Here is a 21,163-nt window from a genome sequence, read left to right on the forward strand (position 1 = left end):
TTTGCTGCCAACATCGTGAACTCCACACACCTCTGATTTCCGCTGCTGCTCCTCAGTGGGAGACTCTGTTTCCCTGATAACCACGGCTTTTGTCACCAGCATGTCGGGGTGCTGCTGCTTCGCCTCCTGGATTGCCATAGCAAGAGCCTGGGGATGCAGCACACCATCACATGGAAGGATTAGACACCTCTGACATCAGGTGACAGCTTCAGACAACAATCACTACTGTCAAGATATAACACGTTAAACACTGTGCTTTTCATCGCCACCTGGTTTGAACATACAGTGCCGGCATGTTCAATACCGCCATGTTGCCCCTCACCTGATGCTGGTCCACATCATCGTCTCCTGTAATGATGATCCGCTTCTCGATTCTGGTCTCAGAGTAGCCTCCTTTCACAGTCTGAAAAAACACACACATAAACAGGCTGTAGAAAGCAGTAACACCCACAAATAATGCTGTGGTCCCTTAGAGCCGATCAATCGCTCAAACACTGAAAATGTATGTTATGCGGGAGACAAAAGCCTTTAAGTGGTAATCTAATCCTTGTTTTTTCTGTTTTTGATTTGTTTCAACCTTTGGTGCTATACGCTTATTGCTGTAGCGTTTCTGTAATGCACTTTCCAGATATCACTTAAAATAAATCAAACACTGTGGCCAGTGCTGCAAAGTCTTTTTCTTTGGATTTTCTGTACCTGAAGTTTCAGTTTCTATAAGTGGCGCCCTTTTCTGAGTTTGCTAAGCCATGATAGCCACTGCTGATCACACTACCAAGTTCTTCCTTAGTTATTACAGACATACCACAGTTGCTGCTACCAGAAACATAACATATTTTATTTATTAAACCTTCATTTAACCAGGTGAGTTGCACTGGGATTAAAAATCATAGAGCTTGATATCGGGTGTCTAGCAAATGTAAAACTTTTAATGAACTGGCTACAGAATGAATCACTATTATGTTATATCATTTTGTAACAGACAGCAAAAACAGACGTCTATTTATATAAAAATGTCGCCAATACTTCATTTAATGTCTGGCAAAATAATGGCAGAAGCTTGTGGGTGTTTGTACAAAACTTGTTAGAATGTATATGAGGAGCTTAATTATACTGTATGCCAGGTAACTACTCAATACAGTTTGGCCTTGTCATTTTAAGTCAAATTATTTCAGGGGTGCTGAAAATTATTTTCTGTCAAAACTGTCACCACTGTTAATTAAAGCTGAGCTGTAGATGCATGCGCTGAATCTAAACTCCACTCATTAAACTGTAACCATGGGGACAGTTGACAAGTTACCTTGGTAACTTGAGTCGTGGTTGCTGAGGTGACGTTCTCAGCGGTGACAGTCAGCGGGGAAACAACTGTCTCCCTCCCCAGGGTGCCTGCTTTAACCTACAGCACGGTTTAGAGAGGAGATGCTTTGAGTTAGAACAAGCTTCACTGATCAAACATTAGGGGACACAAGCACGAGAAGGCACACAAGCGCACACACACACACAATGAGCATAGTCATGAGCATGCACACACCATTTTAAATTTTCATATCCATGAGAGAGAGCTGTATTTCATATTATTTATCCATCATCACAGCGGTAAATACAATGAATCGATATTGTGGCCAGCAGTATATAAGCCCAGTTATTCAGTGAGATATGAAGCAGTGGTCAAAACTTGTTTGGACTTTAATATTCTGCCACCAATTCAAATACCTACAGAGGAAAACAAACACACATTGTAGTTCTGTGTGATGCATCTCCTCTGTGAAGTCACTTACAGGTGAGCCATTTTCTTTTACAGCAGCAGGGGCCTCCCTCCGGCTGACAACGCCGTAGTTCTGAAGCACAGAGGGAAATAATTCTAGTTTAGATTCAACTTCACAGTCATGTCAAAAGTACAATTGCATTAGGGAAGAAGGAAACAGCTGATCAAAGAAAGCAACATTTCTCTGGGAAGACATGTCAGTTTTTAGTCAAAAGACTGCCCAGCAGAGTAGCATCACATTCATTTAATGCAGCAGCGTAGAAAAGCTGAATACATCTATGTGAGAGGGGACACACACCACAAAATTGCTTGATTGATTGAATGGCTCCAACTTTGCTTTCCCAGGCAAAATGCATAGCATTTCACCAGAAATATTCTGGTGAAATGTCAAAATCATGCAGCGTATGTCCACCCTTAAGCCTGATGTACAGAGAGATCTTAACATCTTTGCAGCTTGACTTTAAACCAGTGCATGCACATATTGTTTAGTAAGATTGCCTCCAGGATCTTTAAAAGAATCTGATGATGACTTTTGAAACGGCTTTTATAACTTGTGTGTGTTTCATGAATCCTACATAGAGGCAGTCCTGCAGCCAGACACATTTGTTTTGTCACAGTCTGGTGGCAATTGCTATCCAAATGCATCGTCCATCACTGACATGCAGTCAACTGGCATAGAGCAACAGCCAAGCCTTTGTGCTGTTATGGAGAAACTGGAGAGACATACCATGTCTCCCTCTGCTGGCGGAGTTACGTCAGTGCCGGAGACCTTTGTCTCCCCACAGTTGACGTCATCCTCCGTTTGCTGCAGATACACACATAGAGGCTACCGTGGCTTACTCTGACATCACTGGAAATTTGACTCAACTGGCAGTTCAAAGGCGCCGTCTCTAGATCACTGCCAGAGTTCATCACTGCCATTACCCAAATGGCAAAATAGCCTGGCAATTATTAAATTTTAATAAGGCACCTGTGGGACAGCCTCCTCTCAAATTTTTGCCCCCGGAGATGAATGGAGTTTCCACTTGCTTTCATCATCCTCATTAATTTCCTGTCAATACTTTAATCACTCCGTAATGACGCTATTATGTCATTCAAATCTAGTGAATATGACCATTATGTCATTGAGGTCCAAAGAATATGGCACTATGACCCAAAAATAAAAGGTCAGAATTTTTCATTGCAAATTAATAAGTATATTTCCTCCTGTCTGCAGTGATAGTGTCATTCCTACAAATGAGAGCAGCTGTCCTTCTCTCCACACCTCCCCTTTCTGTTTAGATTGTATGATAAAATGTAACAGTTCTCGGTGGATATATAAGGGGAAATTTATAATATAAACACAAATATGGCATATAAACAATAAAAAAATAAAATCATTGTGGTGTTATGTAAACATAACATTTCAACATGTTAGCTGGTCTGTTAAATAGAAAATATCTGAAAGATTATGGATTATTAACATGTACTATGAGCATGCATCAATGAGATGGGGAACTGAAGGATGCAGATATTGTGAATTTTCAGGAAAATACAGGATATTGAGGTCTATTCCCATGGATGAGGCCAGAATTTCCCCAGTGGTATATTGTTAACTTCCTATACCTGCGGTGAGGCATTCATGACGTTGGAGTGGACCTCCGATCCGTTGGTGTGCGTCTCCACCTTGGTGTCAGCCTTCTTCAGCATGTGGGCCATGCTCACAGCAGTGGGGTCTTTCTTTGCCACCGGCGGCTGCGGGAAATACAAGCAGCGCACTGAAGTCAGACAGCATCGAGCAAACCAATTCCCTGCTGGCTGCTCTTCATGGCAAGATCACTGAGGATCATCACTTGGAAAGAGCACATTACACATGAGAAACTGACACTTCAAAACAAAGTGCCTGAATGCTGCTGCCTTGACAGTGACATACCTTTTTTTTTTTTTTGTTATGACGTTGTTTATGGCAAAGCATGGCAATGATGGTGCAAGAGCATGAGAACTTAAAACATACACACAAAAAAATGGATGAAACAACTGTGAAATTAATAAATCAAAGGTTAAAATAAAAAAGCAAAATGAAAACAAGAAGAAACATGAATTTAAATAAATACATAAAATAAAAATCCAGTCACAACAGAAAATAGTCCAACTTAAAAAAGCTGCAGGCGCTGTATGGCACCCAACCCAGCAAGGCAGGGCTAATCCAGTGGGTGATGGTGATGTGGCAAGGATGGATACTTTTATCTGTCTACCTCATGGTGTGTTCGCTCCTCAGGAAGCCTTTCATCTATGGGAGACTTGTCATGGGAGCCCATTAGACGGGCAGAGTAGAACCTGGACATCTCCTCAAAATCCTCCCGGCCCACGTCTGGCTGCTGCTCCCTCTCTCCCAGCTCAGACACGCCCTTGGAGAAGTCTTCGGCGCCGGAGTGGAGGTCCATGATGACGGTGAAGTCAACCTCGGCCTCAAGGCTGGACGTGGAGCTGACCGTCATGCTGGAGCACTTGCGCTCGATGCCCAAGTGGGGTTCCCTCATGGAGGCCACAGTGCCTCGCTCCTGGTCCTCCTCGGAGGCCGCGCTCAGCTGAGGCTGCCTCTCCCTGAGCTCCTTCTGGGGCAGGCACAGACAGAGGTTCGCCACGCTAATGTCACACAACAGCAGGCTGATTGATGAAGACTCAGATATGGCATGAGATGGGAGTGTCATCCTGATGTGTCAAAGCGGGTGGAATTCACGGAGGGTCCAAAATGAAATCCGTAATGCATGCAGTATACTGTACTATGAATACACTACACGACTGATTCATCAAGCAGTCATGTCAAAATGAATAGAAAAGAGGAATGACTGTAGGATTATGATCAGAGTTCAAATTACACTGAAGCTCCTGGGACAGCCCACTTGCGATAATTACAACACTTCAGCGAGTATAACATGCACATTAATTCAAAATATTGAATCATGCCAAAATTTGGCAGCTACAACCAAACCAAAGGGTGCTTTTCTCAATATACTGACAATAACAATACCCATCTGCCGTAAGAGTTTTCTTGTAATGGAGGCAAAGAGGTAGAGCATGGTGAGTGGGATCGAATAGTGAGTGAACAATGGAAAAGAGAAAAACAGGTGATGAGATGAGCATATGAAGAGTTTAAATACAGATGAATAACCTTGACATCAGCCAACGGCTCTTCATAAATGGCAGGAGTGGAGAGAGGCTCCTGCAGGGGGAAGCAGAGGAAAGGGCAGAGCGTCTGAGGTTAGCACAAGCTGAACTAGCCACTGGACCGACAGGCTATCAGAAAATAACAGACATCCTGGCAGTAGAGCTTCATTGGGGCCTGAAAATTTGAGCCCAGCCAAATCTGAACCCAAAACATTTCAGCCCAAACCTAAACCAGGATCCTGGTGTATTACAGCTTGTGAGCCCAAATCCGATTAAATCCAGACGGTGCGTGAATGAATACATAACTTTTTTTTGCCTACACAAATTTAAAAATAGAGACAAGCGCAACCCAAGTTTAGGTAGGAAATTCAGCCTGACCCGACGTGAGCCCACTGGGTCCATTCAGATCCAGTCAAGTCCTAATGGATTCAGGCATAAATTTCAAGCTCTACTCTACAGTCAGACAGCATAGTAGTAATAAAGTTCAGAAGACAGAAAAGAGGTGAGCTTTTTGCAACAACAACAAGAACAACAACAAAACATTGTCTACAGCCAGGTATATTTGTTAGAGTTAGCACTGACCAGACGAGAGAATCATGCAGTTTGTATTATGAGCAGGTTTTAGGCATAGCAACAGCCACCCTTTGATCAAAGAGCAAATCAGAAAGTGTTGCAAAACTATGCACATTGAATTTCAACAGGGGAACATTCAAATGGTTGATTAATATTGTTTGATTTACAATGCAAGCGTTATCAAGGTGCCTTTCAAAGCACTGCCAGTCAAAATGACTATACAGGTGATTCCACATTTGAAAGACAGTGTAATGTTTTCCACACCCAGAGTTCAATCTCATCCTCATATTACTCTCACTGAGGTCATTCACACACTGTGAGCCACGCAGCACCTCTTCTCATGCCTGTTTAATCCAATATGTGCAAGACCTTGACTCAGATGAAAAGGTGGGAAATGATGAAAGCTGTCGTATGTATTTACTTCAAATTCCTTTCATTCCAGTGCCAAATGTGGGCAAGCTCCTAATGATACCAACGGTGAAATGAAAGTGGCAAATCTGACTCTAGCCTGTGTAAGGCATTGGGATTTGGTGTCTGGCTGCTCATTGCTTGCCTATTTTTTTTTTCAAATCTGGAGGAACCAGTGCATTCATAACACTGGGCAGCTTTCCATCCAGTTGAAGTTTCGGATAGAAATGCATGTAAGGCATGAATTACTATCACCATCCAAATGGATCAAGCAACATTTTGTGAATTCTGTCAATTTTCCAGTTAATCATTTTGATCTAGATTGAGAAAGATTTGTGTGTAAATCTGTGTGCATTTGTGTGAAATGAAAGCCCACCATTCATTAATGAATAGTGATGACAGTTTTCTCCCTTGTCTTCAAATGACTGATTTCCTTTGTAACATTAGCATGAAATAAATAATCTGTTTTGTATTTTCAGCATAATAATAACAGCATGGAGATGTGCAAAAATCATCAGAGCAATCATAATAAGTGAGCCTGTCTTTCCTTGCAACCCTCTGACGGGGGAGAACGTGAGTTGGAAAGAAATTGGAGGCTCAGAAGGTAGGGAGGGGGAAGACGAGCCGACAACCAAAACATTCATTGTTTCTTTTTAACAAGGTCTTTCACAGCCAGTAGTTGGTTGTACAGATTTGCCAGATATTGTGGTACATGTTGAGGGTAGAGGCAAAGGGAGGGAATAAATTGGGTTGCCAAAAAGGGAACAGTCCAAACTTTTTTAGGGGCAAATGCACTGATGGCTGCTCTACTGATTTTGACACCAAGACGGAGCCAAAAGTAACAGTGCCTGCTCTTCATACAGGCGCATACAGGTAAGATGTATGAGTGTTTTAAGTCACTTAAAACGGAGAAAAAACAAAAGAAGAAAAATGGTGTGCAAGTCTGTCTGAAGCTCATGCGATGCTTTATTTCCAATGACTTAATAGCAGATGCCAAGCAGAGTTACCGAGTGTCTCTTCTTGGCTGCGTCCAGGCTCGGCTCCCTGCCGGCATTTCGGCTGTTGCGTAGTATTAGTCCAGACTCCCTGGCCTTCTGTGTTTTCACTGGCGGGGCTGGAGGAGCCATTTTGGGAAGCACTGAAACCTTTGAGCTGTGCAATTGACTTTCTGCGGGTCCCCTACCAGGCTGATAACTATCATCATGTTGTTCTGTTTTTGTCTCTAACTTAGCCATGCCCTCCAGATCCGTGGCGAACGCTGAATGGAAAGTGGAGACGTCTGTCCAGTTCAGCTCTGAGGATCCCTCTGGAGAGCCCACTGACCAGCGATATTCCCTCCGGACAACTCGCGTAGACTCGTCCTGCCCTGTCCTGTCCCTGTCATCTTTACACGCCAAGCTCTTTGACCTCTCTGGCTTAAGAGGAACAATCCTGGTTATTTCCGACTGGTGGCTGCCTGACAGACGGTGGAAAGACCTTCTCTGAACTTTGTCTCCCATAATGCCCTCAATATCTTCCCCCCCAGAACTGCTGATTTTTCGCTCATGCGTCCTGACCTGTCTGAGTTTTACTTCTGCTAGCTCTTTGTTGTCAATAAGGCTCTTGCCTCGTATCTGCGGGTTCACGATACACTCGTCTTTAACCTCTGCTAATGAACTATCAAATTCTACCTTTCCTGGTCCGTTCACCGAGCTTACATCGATATCTGCCGGCCCAACCTGGCTAACTTTTCTCTTTAACTGGTGGTCCGTTCTTTGGGCGGAGACGTCACTGCCCTCAACTACGGATACATCCTCTGGCTTGCCGTCTTTACACACCCTGACAGACTGATCCTTTCCTGATCCATCTTTCGTCATCACTACCGTAGACGATTCACAATGATTGCCTGTTTCGGGTGTTTTTTCCGGACTGTTCTCCCAATCTGAGCCCTCGTTGTCCTCACTCGAAGAGTCATCACCTTCTTCCTGGTAGATGAGCTCTGCAGGCCTTCCCAGGTTTAAACTCTGAGGTCTCCTCTTTTTCCTTTGTTTAGAAGATGTGCGCTCCTTTATCTGCCGTGAGCCTGGGGCCAAGACAATGTTTGCCTCAGTGTCTAAGGCTTGAGATGGTTTACCTTGAGACTTGCCTTGAAATGAGTCTGCATTCTCAGATAATTGAATCACAAAACGACTTTTGTTAGCCGACCAAGTCTCAGAGCATTCATCTGCTTCCCCAGATGATTTTGATGACAGAAACTCATCCATATGGCTTTTCATTTCTATTCTGTCATCCCCTGTTAACTCCATATGTATCATCTTGGTAAGAGCTATCTCTTTTTCCAGATCCTTCTTTCTCTCCCAAGAGGAATCAGACATGAATGGGGGTGAGGTGAGAGATTTGTTCTTTTCCTCTGCCTTCCAGTCATGGTCTTGTTGATAAGTGTCTTGTTTTTCAATCAATACCCACTCCTCAGAGCCCTACATGTTGGTATAGATTAAACATAGTTAGACATGCCAAACACAGCCACTGCAAACAATGAATTCTCCACAGCAAAATAAATCAAAGAGAAAGGCACAAAAGGTACAAATTCAGGTTTTGGTAATGATACACATGATGCATTTAAATATTAATTACAGAATATGTGGTTGTGTTTTCTCGCTCAGTAAGTCGTACATAACATTTAAGTAAATTATATCATGGAAAGAAAAGGTTGAGAGATGTGCAACCTCAGGTGAAGTCACCAAAGTCTTCTGGATGAAACCCTCAACAGACAGGCTGTTGACAGGGTCTTTTCCCACTGCTCGGCCCACCAACTGGCCGACGAGGGGCAGCGGAGAGAGTTTAAAAGAGAAGGAAGAACAGCCATTAGAGCCCTGACTCTGAATGAGAGAGTCACTTAGGAAGATGCATATTATACTATTTCATGCAACAGGGATAGAGAAATAGAGGGAAAAGAGGGGGTGAAGACAGACAGAATCAGTACTAACAAGACCTTACTGAGTTATTCAGTATAAACTTTTTAATGAAAGAAGTTGAAACCTAAGACACCAGTGTATACACTTGTACCTGACAGCGACCAAATCCACATAACCAAATCAGCACATATTTGCAATGCAAATATCATCATTTTTTTTCCCAGTAACTACATCAAAGGGCTAAGTTCCACTGTTTTTGGAGAAGACAGTCAAGAGCACCGAAATTTTTCAAACCTTCAACCTCCATCAGTCAAAGTGAATAATATCCTCCCCTTCCCTGGAATCAGACACATGGCAGATTACATTTTCTGCCGCACAGAATGTTTGACATTCTATGGGTATAATCTGATTGTCGCAGACAGCAGATGAGAGATTGCCTGTCGACAATTTAGGCACCAACAATGGCAGAACTACACTATCTGACGACGACAATCTTAGTTTCCTATCTCCAATAGCATAATTACAAAAAAGTGATCAAAGCTCGGTAAGCTTTCGTGGTCTGGAATAAAGGAGGCATGCCATTGTTAGCCAATCAAGGGGGAAAAAAAGATTACAGATTATTGTTCTCAAGTGTCTCGCATTGAGTAAATCTCCAAATCATCTTGCATCTCATCTATTCAAGTTGCTTCCTCCTGAGCCACTTGTCAGCCATCATAAAATGCCTTTGAGACATTTCATTATACACATGCGTCATGCACATGGCAGAGTTTCCTATTTGCTCTTGTGATCCCTCGCTAACAGTAAGACCTTTGCACAGGAGATAAATGTGTTTGCACTGCCTGCAGGGAAGACATCTTTCAACCAAAACTACCTTTCCAAATCATGTTTATTTTCTCTTTTGTCTAAAATCACAACGGTATAGCTTCACGCTTGAATTATTCTGAGGCGATGACAAAAGACAAGTTTCTCTGTATGGCCAAAATGTGCCTCCTTCAGCATGAACATGACAAGGCTGGAGTATCGATGGATTTTTATGGAATGGCAAATATTTTTGGATTTGAGATATTGACCAAGATGGACTCCAAGCTCCCCAAACACACACACACACACACACACACACACACTCATCCCCCACTCACTGCCTTCTTCTCAGGTGTGCCACCCGGGGAAGTCCCTGACAGACGCTTCTCACGGTTCATCAGCTTGCTGTTCGGCTCCCTCAGTGCTCTCTTCAACTCATTGATACTGGCCTGGTGCTTCAGCAAGACGTCCTGTGACTTATCCAAAAACTAGAGGAGTGGAAGATCAAAGAAATGCACGGAGAGCGAGAGAGGACACGCATTAGCAGAGCAGCAACATAATTTTCAACTGCAGTTATCACGTCGACACGTCACAGTCAAACCAATTTGTCAGCTGATATGCATGACTGAATGGACTGTGAGATAGTACTACATATGCACAGGAGGTGACGCCATGTGATGGACACTGCATGTTTCCTAAATAACAAGTGTATTGATCAAGTGTTTTGGTAGCAGTGACTGCATTACTATTCTGAGCAGGAGCCCATGGATGGAAATGGCATGTAAGATGCTATTGAATCCCACTGAAAACAAAGAATAATTACATTAACAATGAATTTTTTTTTTCTCCTTTTTTTTTTTTTATGAAACATCAACTCAAAATGAACACAACTGTGAATGCACTCACGGCTAGATGAACTTATGAATATGCAACATTAATTAACTTCACTTGCTAATCAAATTTCTGGATTTAATGACATTTTTTGGAACAGTGTTTATGTCATTTCACAAAAGTGAAAATAATGAACTGGTGCACTGTAGGCACATACTGTTTGAGGAAGGGAAAAAAAAGTATAATCTGTTTCTAACAGGACCTCTCAAATTGCTTGTTCCTTTCTGAACAGGAAACCAAGTATTTCTCTGGAGGCTTGTCAAACTACGACTGCTATTCTGTGCTCACAACAGGCAGGTGCTGTTACAAATCTGTATGATGTTTCTACAGACAGTTTAAAAATGCTTGTACACACTAAGCAGAGGACACGGGCAAAGTGCTGCGGGTAAAAATGCTTGAAGACTGAACTGGAGAGACAGAGGAACAGTGGCACACATCACAGAGCACAAGGAAGCTGTACCTCCTGTTTGTGCCGAGGGGTGGCTTCCTGGTCCAACTGAGACGGCTTAGTTGGGGCAGGGGAGAGGGCAAGGGCCGGGAGGGAGTGTTGGGGTGGGGGAGTGAGTGGGGTGGGGAGGCAGAGGTGATGGGGTACAGAGTCAGTGGGTATAAGAACAGGGAAAGATGCAGAGACAGAGAGGCAGCAGGTAAGTCAATGAGGAAGACAGGCAGACAGACAGGATGACTGGCTGAGACTTTCAATCAGTGGAGCCAGAAAGCTCTGCTACACCGTTCTCAATCCAACAAGATTAAGGGTCCGGCGATGTCACGGCCAGACAGAAAGAGCACAAACTCATCTACCACCAGCCAGCTGAATAATTATCAAGCTGAATTTGAGCATTTGAAGAAAAAAAAAATTCCAACATCGTCAAAAATTCATCCCAACAAACAATTTGGCAAAGAATAGATGCTGATATGGGGTTTCCTACTACATATACTGTATATATATATGTATATATATATATATATACATATATATATGCATATTGTATATAGGAGTGTTATATATACTTTCTATTTTATTTTTATGTTTTTTTTTAATCTATTTCATTCTTATCTATTTTTTACTTGCACAGTGCTGGAGTTGTTGCAATTGCATTACTCTGCTGCTGTACCCATACATCATGCATGTGACGAACAAAAATCTTGAATCTTGAATCTTGACATATATGAAGTAGGGAAACACTACTATGTTTTTTTGAGGCCAATATAGATATTTGATATCTTCCCACCCACAGTGGCCAATACTGCTACACGTTTTTGTAAGAATCATAATAGAAACGCAGGTGCCAAATAGGTTAAGCTTTTCAAACAGGCCTTTAAGTTTTGCTTTTTTTTTTTTAAACAAAAATCCATGTTAGTTTTATTATGTAGCTAATTCTACAGTTGTATGAAGTGACAGACTGCATATCGGCAGTGAAAATAATGTTGAACTGATGTGATTTTTGCTTCTGAAAGCTGATGTCAGCCAATACTGGTAGTCTGCCAATATATCCCAAATATACAGTGTCAAAAGAAAGTAAAAAATTTGAGACAAAGTCCACAGTGCACCCATAGCTGCTTTTATCCACTGTGAAACTGCAACCTAATTACCTCTCTGAGATATCAGCACAAAATCAGTTGCCAAAGCTGTTTTACAATCAATTTAATATGGATTTTACTGTCATATCATAACATCATATTGTGGTTGTTTGGGTTGACGCTGAACCCTGTCACCTCCTACACATCGCCATCCGTCAAACGCTTGCTGGGATGATTTAGCATGGCAATTATTCACTGCAAGTTCAAATGAGGTCTTTGCAACGTTAATCTTGTATGTGGTGCACAGCAACACATTTCCGATTATCTGTGACAACAGTGGAAATACGCCAGATTGTAAGTGCCACATTTAGACGGACGAATGCATACTACAGCGGGAGACAGGTAAGGAGACGAGATATAAACAGACAGAGTGAAAAACAAAGGGAGGGACAAACAAAGACAGACAGACAAACAGGCAGACAGAGGTCACCAGACACCAAATACCTCCTGTTTACTGTCAACCGGTGACCCAGCCTCCTCCTTTTGGCCAGCAAGAGTTGAAAAGAAAGAGACAGAGGACTTTGAGTTGTTAGCGGCAGAGGACTTTGAGTTTGCATGTCTCAGCATAATGAGAAAGGGTTAAAAAACTGTAAAGCTGTTAGTGGGATTTATGAGCATATAAGCCTGAGTGAATAGGAGCGAAAGAAGAAGAGTTAGTAATGCTAAATCCACCAAAGCCACCACAGCGTTATATCCCTGCAGGATAAGGCTCAGCAGGCCTGAGAAGCTTGCACTGCACCCATTTGCATCAGCACCCCTGCAGTCCATGCCATCTTTCTGCACTAAGACCAGAGTTGTCTTCTAGCTCACTAAAACACTTTTCATACTAGCTAGACCCTGCACAAGATTTTCAGTAATTTTATGTGGCCTGGTTGCATGAAAAGGGCCATCATGATGAGCTCTTAAAAAGGATGGGTGCATATCCGTCCAGAAATCTAGAGTACCTTGATTTCTTTCTTTTTGCTGGGGGTAATGAGACCATCCTGCTCCTTGTCTTGCTCCCTCTCCTGGACCTGCTCTTGGTCCTGGTCCTCCTCGTCCTGGTCCTGGTCCAAACTGGGCTCAAGCTCAGTTTCTTGGTCATCCACAGAGGGGCTGCAGAGGCGAGGCTGTTCGCTGATGCTGCGGTGGGACAGGCCATCGTGGTTCTCACACATGGCCGATACCGGTCGTGAAAATTCTGCTGGGAACACGCAGTGAATTATTCCAAGAGACAAATCCGGATTCAGACATTAGGATTCAGCTGATATGGGCTTTTAAAGCTGATATCAAGGCCAGTACTTCTGGCAGTGAGGCTGCTTATAGCCAATGTTTCCTGCCAATATGCAAAATTTGTATTTGGCTGTTTGCATGCCCTCCAAAAATAAGAAAGTTGTGAGATTTCAGTGGTTTCCACAATTTTACTCTTGCCAGTATGGAAAATCAATTTCTTTTAGGTGGGTTGGCAGCTTCCTAAGGCAGGGTGAGGTAGGTTTCATTGCAGGTTACAGACTGCCATCCCTGTAGCAGCTGAGTAAAATCTTCCCACAGCACAGTGGATTTTTTTTTTTTTTTTTTTTTTTTTAAATGGGATGAGATTATTCACGAGGGAGGAAATTCCCTCATTGGGGCAGTGAATGACATGCAGTTTGATATAACCTTTTTTATTTTATGAAAAACCAGCAAATATCTTGAAACACAAATTCTTCACTCTTGAGGCATTGTAAATGTGCTGCTTGAATAAAAGGCAAACATTTTCAGAACCAAACAGAACATTTATAGACCTGATGACGCACAAAAGGGGGGCTTTACCTCCGTCCAAGCTTCGAGATAGCAGGTACCTCTTGCTGGTGGAGCGCTCAAAGTGCGGGGCTGGCCGGTCTATGAGAGCGCTAGCTTGCCTTGTTTGGGCCTGCGTCCTTCCACTGTAGCGAAACTTTGAGCCCATCACAAGGAAGCCCTTAGGAGGAGGCTCTGGAGACACCAACCTAGAGAAAACACAGCATTGTGGTGCACCGGAATAAGCAAAGGTCCTTGACCACTGACACTGTATGATGAAGGGTGGATTTAAAGTGGATTTTTAACCACAAAAACAAACTTTTCACATTTATCTGTTTTGTACATCCTCTTTGACCAGCTGTTTCTTGTTACAAGGTTATGAACTGTACATGCTCAGGATGCAAGTAAACAAGGCTTTGAAAAAGATGCCCACTCTTAGATTAGGTCAATTCCTGGATGTCTTTGGGATCAAGTAGCTGCTATTTGATCCCATAAACATTCAACAGTTGAGTTAAGGTAGCATAACACTGCTATTTGAGTCTAACAGCCCCACTAGCAAGAGAGAAAAACAAAGTGGATCTAAATGGTGAACAGACCCACTGACCAACCACAATACTGACCAACATTGCCATGCCCCACATTATCACCTGAAAGGCTAAATGGAGTTGAGTCCAAAGTCATCTACTTGTTTGTCTGACTCCAAGAAAGTGATAAAATTCCTCATAAATATGAACTGCCTCTTTTACCAAATTGCAGATATTTAAGCTGTTCTACAGCTCCTTCAATTCTACCAACTTCTTTTGATAACTGAAAAAAATCTGGTTATGATTATAACCTGATTTTATGTTAAGCATCTTTTTCATACCCACTGAAGCTCTGCAGAAATTGTTTTGCGACCCCTGTGCAGGGCCGCCTCACGGTCTGAAAACCTCTGCCATAGAGACACAGTCAACAATACTGCTGAATTAAGCTGCTGTACCTACTGAACAACTACAGCTGAGTTAAACTTTCCAGAATCAGTATGCATCAGGAGATTATTACTAACCCTGGGGGTAACTGCTACGATTTTCACAAAAACTATATTTAGCAGTGCTTTGTGCAATTAACTTAGTGTAGCTGTAACTAATGAAGCTATACACATGGAAATGTTTTCTTTGCCTTAATAGGCATTGAAAGGTAAACCATTCAACTGTGAAAGCAGATCGATCCGTACCTGAAGAAGGTGTGATGCTCAATGCAGACCTTCCACAGTCTCTTGGCAGCTCTGTGGTTGGGAAGCTTAAAACCGATAGTGCTTTCAAACTGCTCATACTAGGGAGAGAGAAAGAGATCAGCAAGAGAGAAAGCAACGTGTGAGCAAAGAAATGGGACAGGTAGCAGCAGGTGTGTTTGCTGTGTTGTCATTGTCAATTATTGCAGGGATAACGCTATCCATTTTGGAGACGAGACAAAGAATAAAGTTCACAACAACCTGGTTCATTCATAAAAATCACAGCGAACCTATTGCATCCCGTTTCTATCCACAAGGACAGAGTCTATAGAGCAATCAGTCTGCTTGTCACCCCAGACCATTCTCTGAGCTGGCATACAGTAAACTCTCATGCCAGAATATAAACCCGTGAATGTCCATGAATGAGTAAATGCATTTAAATTGCAACACAGTTTTGCTTCCAAGTAAGACCACCATTGCCGAATGGGCAGAGTGGAGCAGATCAAGGCAGAAGGAGGATAACATCCAATTTTCAGACACTAGGAGCAAACAGGAGGAAGGCATTTCATGGCTCTATATTTATACTCTTTATCCCTCCATTCTGGCTGTGGCTGCAGCTGCACCAGCTCTGTTAAAGGGGCTCTTTATTTGGCTCGATCACAGGCTCACTGTGCGGCTCTGTCACTTGACTGGGTCTGGCCCAGACAGCCTGTCACACTGAGGCTCAGCATGGAGGATAAGCTGCAGCGCTGCACAGCGCAACCAGGAGGGCCAGACTATAGACCCTGACCCTACAGAGCAGCGAAAGGAGGTAAAATGAGGAGGATTTTTCAGCTTTTTGCTCAGGCCAACTGACCACACATCCATTTCTGTGCTGAATGTGCTGCCAGTATTCAAAATCGACAGCTATTACCAAAAGACTTGAGGCCCCGCCATAATTACCCCATGCCATTTTGCTTACCTCTCCAGGACGGATCTTGATGTAGAAATTGCTCCTCTTGTAAGATATCTTGAGGATCTTTGGCCAGGCAAAGCGGTTGATCCTAAGCCTATCACGGTAAATGAGTAGGCCATTGGCGCAGACACCCAGCATTATATCAATCCCTTCAGAATCCTGCAACAGCCAAAGGAGAACAAAGACGCAGAAATGATTCGTGACCAGAATGCAGAGAAGACAGAAATTCCTTATTCATCCTTGCAACCCACTTGCATGTTCAGTACATTAAAATGAACTTAGAAAAGGTAACACCTTAGCACACCTTTGCGTGATGAAGGTCCACCCCATACATGGACAGTTTCTTAGCATTCTCCAGGAAGTTAATTTCAGCCTCTGCTGGAGTCATACCCCTGCAGCAGAATAAAGATAATATCTGTAACCAACAGCCGCAGGCCTTTTTAAGTCACAAATAATAAACCCGTGATCTTTCACAGTGGGAGCAGAATTATCTTGGTAATATGCTTGATATATTCTATTCTAAAATCCGCCTTCCATCCTCTAAGCATAACAATTGGGAGTACGCCAACAAACAATGCCAAATCAGAGCATGGCGAAGACCCTCTAACTGAATAAGTGTTGACGTGCTGGCAAGCCTCCAACTGTGTTCACGGCAATGACAGATGCTACGGTAATATGAAGGGATATATCAGCATGTGTGTTTGAGACTGTTTTATACACCGTAATGACTTATCTACCGATCAGCCCACATCAGATATGTATACACAAAATTTGGCATGAATAATCGCACGGCAAGTGTGTGTACTTGTAGTTTCGATGGAGCTCCATCACCCTCTCCTCCAGCTCGCGAGTCTGGTTGGGGGCAAAGTGGAAATCGCTGACGTAGTCGGAGCCGTGGTCATCGTGGTCGTAGTCTCCGAGCTCGGCTTGAACGGCGTAGGAGCCCAAGAGGGCGTGAGTGACGAACGAGCATGGCAGCCGACCTGACAGCATGTCATCCCTCAGCTGCAGACACAGGTAGTATCTGTCAGAGGAGAGAAAAGGGGAGGAGAGGAGGGTGTTGGCAGTCAAACAGGCCTCAGCAAAGGCAAGCTCCAACAAGTATTCAGCGTAGTTAATCCATGGCAGTTAGTAGCATTCCAGTACTAATCCTCTGAAAGGAGAGGGATTTGGACTTTTTTGACGTGAGGGCAAATACGGCATGCAAATTGTTACAATACTTTTATATAAACTCAGACCTACTGATAAATGAAAAGGTAAATTATCTGCAGAACTGACATGTGTAAGGGATCTCTCATGTGATTAAGTAGGAAGAGCATGAGAAAGCACTGCCAGAGGAGCTTCAAGGGATGAAACTTGAATCTATGTGTGTGTGTGTGTGTGTGTGTGTGTGTGTGGGCGGAACTGTAAATGCTACATAGTGGGAATGTATTTTTAACCAACAGGGTGGGGGCATTTTTGGGAAGTGAGGACATTTTGACCCGTCTTCACAACTACAAAGGCAAAGTCTGGCTTACTGGTTAAAATGAGGGTTAAGGGTAGAATTAGGCTTAGATTTGGGTTAGGTATGCACTGGTTAGGAAGATTAGGGAAAGGCTTTAGAAAGCTGCAAGAAAAATGAATGGAAGTCCTCACAAAGATAGAAAGACAAGATTGTGTGTGATGTGTGTGTGTGTGTGTGTGTGTGTGTGTGTGTGTATTGGTGCACATTTGTGCTTGGTAGAGGAGGATTGCACACATTTGCTTGCACACCTGGTGATATCCTCAGTGAGCTGTGACGGGTCTGGAGGGTAGAACTTGACAGCAAAAGCGAAGAGCCATGGAGAGTCTGAGGAGAGATTGCAGTGAGAGCTGGTGGGTTATATGTTGTCTTACGAGGAAATGTGCTGTTGTGTCATGACGCCCATATTACTGTAATAAGAAAACTTTATTAAAATGTAGAAGTCAGCAAGTGATTGAATTACATGTACCTTGTAACGGGTTCACATAAATAACACACAGCTATGCCACAATCAATTCATAAGCCAGCAAATCCAATTCTACTTTTCGCAATAGGCGATAGAGGCCCCAGTATGGACAACTGAATTATGGTTTTAATTATTTATTATTCAAACTGGTGTGGTCCAGGAAACTCACTGCGCATCTGCTTCTTGATTTCCTTGGAGGGGTCCAACCAGTTCTGAAAGACAGAAGGGAGAATTCACACAGGGCGGACTGGGAACATGGCTAATGCACACCCTGATGTCACACTTTGCTCTAATTGCTGACAGTGTTCCTAATGAAAGCTTCCCCATATGCTTAAATAAAGAAACTGTGCCCTCCCCTGCTGAGCTGTTCAATGTGCAGAGCGCAGATTTAATTCAAGCATCTGCTTCTTCATTGTGTTGCTAAATTACTACCAGCCCGTTATCTATCTGATCTCATCACTCCCAATCTGTGCAGTGAGCTACTTCACCGCGAGGGGTGCTGCTTCTGATTTGTACTGCGTTTGGGTATCTCACCGGCTCTGCTGTGGCATTCGACGCACAGCAGCTCTCTTGTGAGATCTTTAAAATCCTGCTCTTCTGTTGAACACCAAGCTGAGGCACAGTGGCACAGGGTAGACAGCAGTGGAAAGACTACAGAAATATCTTCCTCAGGTAGATATATTCAAGCTGTGCTGATTTTTTTTTTTCTTTTCTGGTGAAAATATATTTGAGTAAAAGATAGGCCATTCAAAATATGCTCAGAAGTTATGGAGCTACTTTTTTTTTGTCCCCCACTGTTGAATATCAGGGAAGAGATTATAGATTGGGCTCTGTCTGTGTGTCACGTGCAATTTCTGACCCTCTGTTGGCCTGATTTGAATGAAATTGGGGGACTGATGCATTTTGACACTAGGGTCCAGCATTTTGAATACTCATCTGATTGGCCCACTACAGCAGCACCACGACAACAGGGCCCTCAGATTCAAGCTCAGTGTCTCGGACACTGTCGGCTCAAATGTGATGAACCTTAGGGAATATCCCCATTCCACAAAATCAAACTGACGGCGCCACCGACAGGCCAAAAAGTCCCCGTGCTTCAAGCAGCAATGTCTCATGCACCCATTGTAGCATTTGTTTGTGACGTCATTGTTTTACAAGGGATCATTTTGCTACATATGTGGCCCAACTGGGACCTGTTTACTGAAAAATACAAAACAAAGTATGAAAAAAATGAGTAAAACATCAATCAACACAACCAATTCAGCATGATTATGATTGTCCAGTTTTTGCTCACTCAAAATATATTCGAGCAAATAACTGTAGAATTGCTCACTTCAAAAAATACACACTTAGTGACAGTAATAAAAGTAAATCTGTTATTTCCACTGTTGCACTCGGGCACCCACACAAACACATATACACACACAAACAGGTGTCTGCTGTATGGCGAGCGATGCAGAGGTGTGCAGTGAGCTCAGTGATCTTCGCTAACCTGAACACCACGCAGCAGCTGCTTATTTATGCTGAAAGTCTTTTTGGCAGGCGGTATCACATCAGTCAGTGTGGAATCAGGAGCATGAGAGGCTGAAACAGCACAGTGGGCTGCAGTGCCGTGGCCATCTTGGGCAAACGGCAAGTGTTTCTGCTACTTCTAGACGTGCTCTCACACACACAGACACTTGCGCACAATTACACAGCCTAACACACCAACTCCTCCAGTGCTTAATCAGGCTGCTAAACACTTTAATGAGCCGCAAGCATTTATCGTCCTCCTGAATCTATCTTATACCAGCCAAGGCCAAGGAGCACTCAATTAGTAATGCAGTCTCCACTGCTTTGCTTTTTCTCTGTAGAAAAAGCAGGAAGAACTTTTAATCTCTGGCTGCTCAAGGCTTTCTTTGCATCCTTAGTTCACAAAGCAATCATTTATACAACAGATATTTTCCCAAAAACTGTGAAGATTACATCCCCGCTCTTCAAACAACGACAGAGAAAGGGCATCTGAAATGGTATTTCAATTCTCGGTCCTGTTTGGTCTTCAAATCACAGATGACCCCAGATAATAGGCTTGACTCTGGTAAGCCTGTCTTTAGAGAGTGAGTCATGTTGGTCTAAGAAGGAGCCTTACCTGCACTCAAACAGAGACAAAATATTTGAAGTTCTGGCCTGTTTACTCCTGTTCTCCAATTACACAGTGTGCATGGCTCAAGACTGAGCTCGACCCAAACCCTCAGCCATCAGACACACATCAAGTCACAGCATGTCAGCTGACAAAGCATACGCAAACTGATGATGGTGACAGAGGATATGATCCAGATGTTACAGGAGGCTTGTTCCTCATCACCACTCGTATCTTCAAAAGCCAGAAGAATCCACTGTGACCTGTGTTGCAATCACAAAGCTGCCTGTGGGGAGGGTCCCATCAGTCAAAACACAAAACCCACATCTACAAAAGAGCTCTTATGTGAGCTGACAGCTATGACCATTTGGCTCAGTCTCGTGACAGCAATAATTACACAATTACATGACAATGACCTTGGCTTGTGCACTTCAAAAAGTCAAGGAAGATCAGAGGACAAACCGTCTGGATGTTTTGCATTTGAATTGTCCGCATGTTTTGTGAGCAGATATGAGTTTTAGTTGCACAAACACTCCTCTGAGGCAGACTCGCCCTGGAGACAGAAATAATCTCATCATCTCAATTAAACCTGAATGTGTAGAACCAAATAACCGCAGTTTTTGTGGCGAAATGATGTTACACTGAAATGCAGTGGAAAAGGCACAGGGATAAGAGTGGAGGGAGCTCATGTTATGAAGCTTAGTGCTTTTGCTACTTAACTGAAGTGAAGTCAAGTTCTATTTATACTTGCCAACCTTGACAGTCTAGAAATAAAGAATTTTTTTAAAAACAAGGGGGATTTCATCATGGACATTCCTGCAACTGAGTAAAATCATACCTTTTACGTAGGTACCCAAACAAGATGCTGGATCTCCTACCGCTCACTAACCAAGAAGACAATAAACATGACACTGTTTTACCTGAATAAAACGAAATCACTCTGAATGCAAGAGTCTTTTACAGACTCCCAAAAAAAGAAGCAGTCTACTCTGCCAAAAACAGCATTTTCAGTCAAGAAAGGCAAATAATTACAACAGCTGATAGAGTAAGACCAATTGTATTTTAGTACAACACATTTTCGTGACCATTCAGAATTA

The 21,163-nt window shown here is 43.0% G+C and overlaps 1 protein-coding gene across 4 annotated transcripts in view; it reads right to left on the minus strand.

Moving 5' to 3' along the window:
* Positions 1-21,163, minus strand: part of LOC115358881 (band 4.1-like protein 1) — a 75,717-nt gene that overhangs the window by 3,124 nt on the left and 51,430 nt on the right. The window contains exons 5-23 of one of the 4 annotated variants that reach the window (XM_030050985.1): positions 18,117-18,159; positions 17,733-17,808; positions 16,786-17,004; positions 16,285-16,372; positions 15,987-16,139; positions 15,029-15,126; positions 13,849-14,024; positions 13,002-13,240; positions 12,502-12,537; positions 9,924-10,073; positions 8,596-8,682; positions 4,914-4,964; positions 3,997-4,356; positions 3,368-3,496; positions 2,490-2,567; positions 1,776-1,835; positions 1,298-1,393; positions 323-403; positions 31-147 (exon numbers count right to left, since the gene is read on the minus strand). In XM_030050985.1, coding sequence (XP_029906845.1) covers positions 31-147; positions 323-403; positions 1,298-1,393; positions 1,776-1,835; positions 2,490-2,567; positions 3,368-3,496; positions 3,997-4,356; positions 4,914-4,964; positions 8,596-8,682; positions 9,924-10,073; positions 12,502-12,537; positions 13,002-13,240; positions 13,849-14,024; positions 15,029-15,126; positions 15,987-16,139; positions 16,285-16,372; positions 16,786-17,004; positions 17,733-17,808; positions 18,117-18,159 — 2,337 coding nt within the window. Of the gene's footprint in view, positions 1-30; positions 148-322; positions 404-1,297; positions 1,394-1,775; positions 1,836-2,489; positions 2,568-3,367; positions 3,497-3,996; positions 4,357-4,913; positions 4,965-6,503; positions 8,347-8,595; positions 8,683-9,923; positions 10,074-12,501; positions 12,538-13,001; positions 13,241-13,848; positions 14,025-15,028; positions 15,127-15,986; positions 16,140-16,284; positions 16,373-16,785; positions 17,005-17,732; positions 17,809-18,116; positions 18,160-21,163 lie in introns of those variants that run through there. The other 3 variants (XM_030050987.1, XM_030050984.1, XM_030050983.1) reach the window with 3 other exon arrangements.

The sequence above is a fragment of the Myripristis murdjan genome, chromosome 5 (assembly GCF_902150065.1).
Source record: "Myripristis murdjan chromosome 5, fMyrMur1.1, whole genome shotgun sequence".
NCBI lineage: Eukaryota > Metazoa > Chordata > Actinopteri > Holocentriformes > Holocentridae > Myripristis > Myripristis murdjan.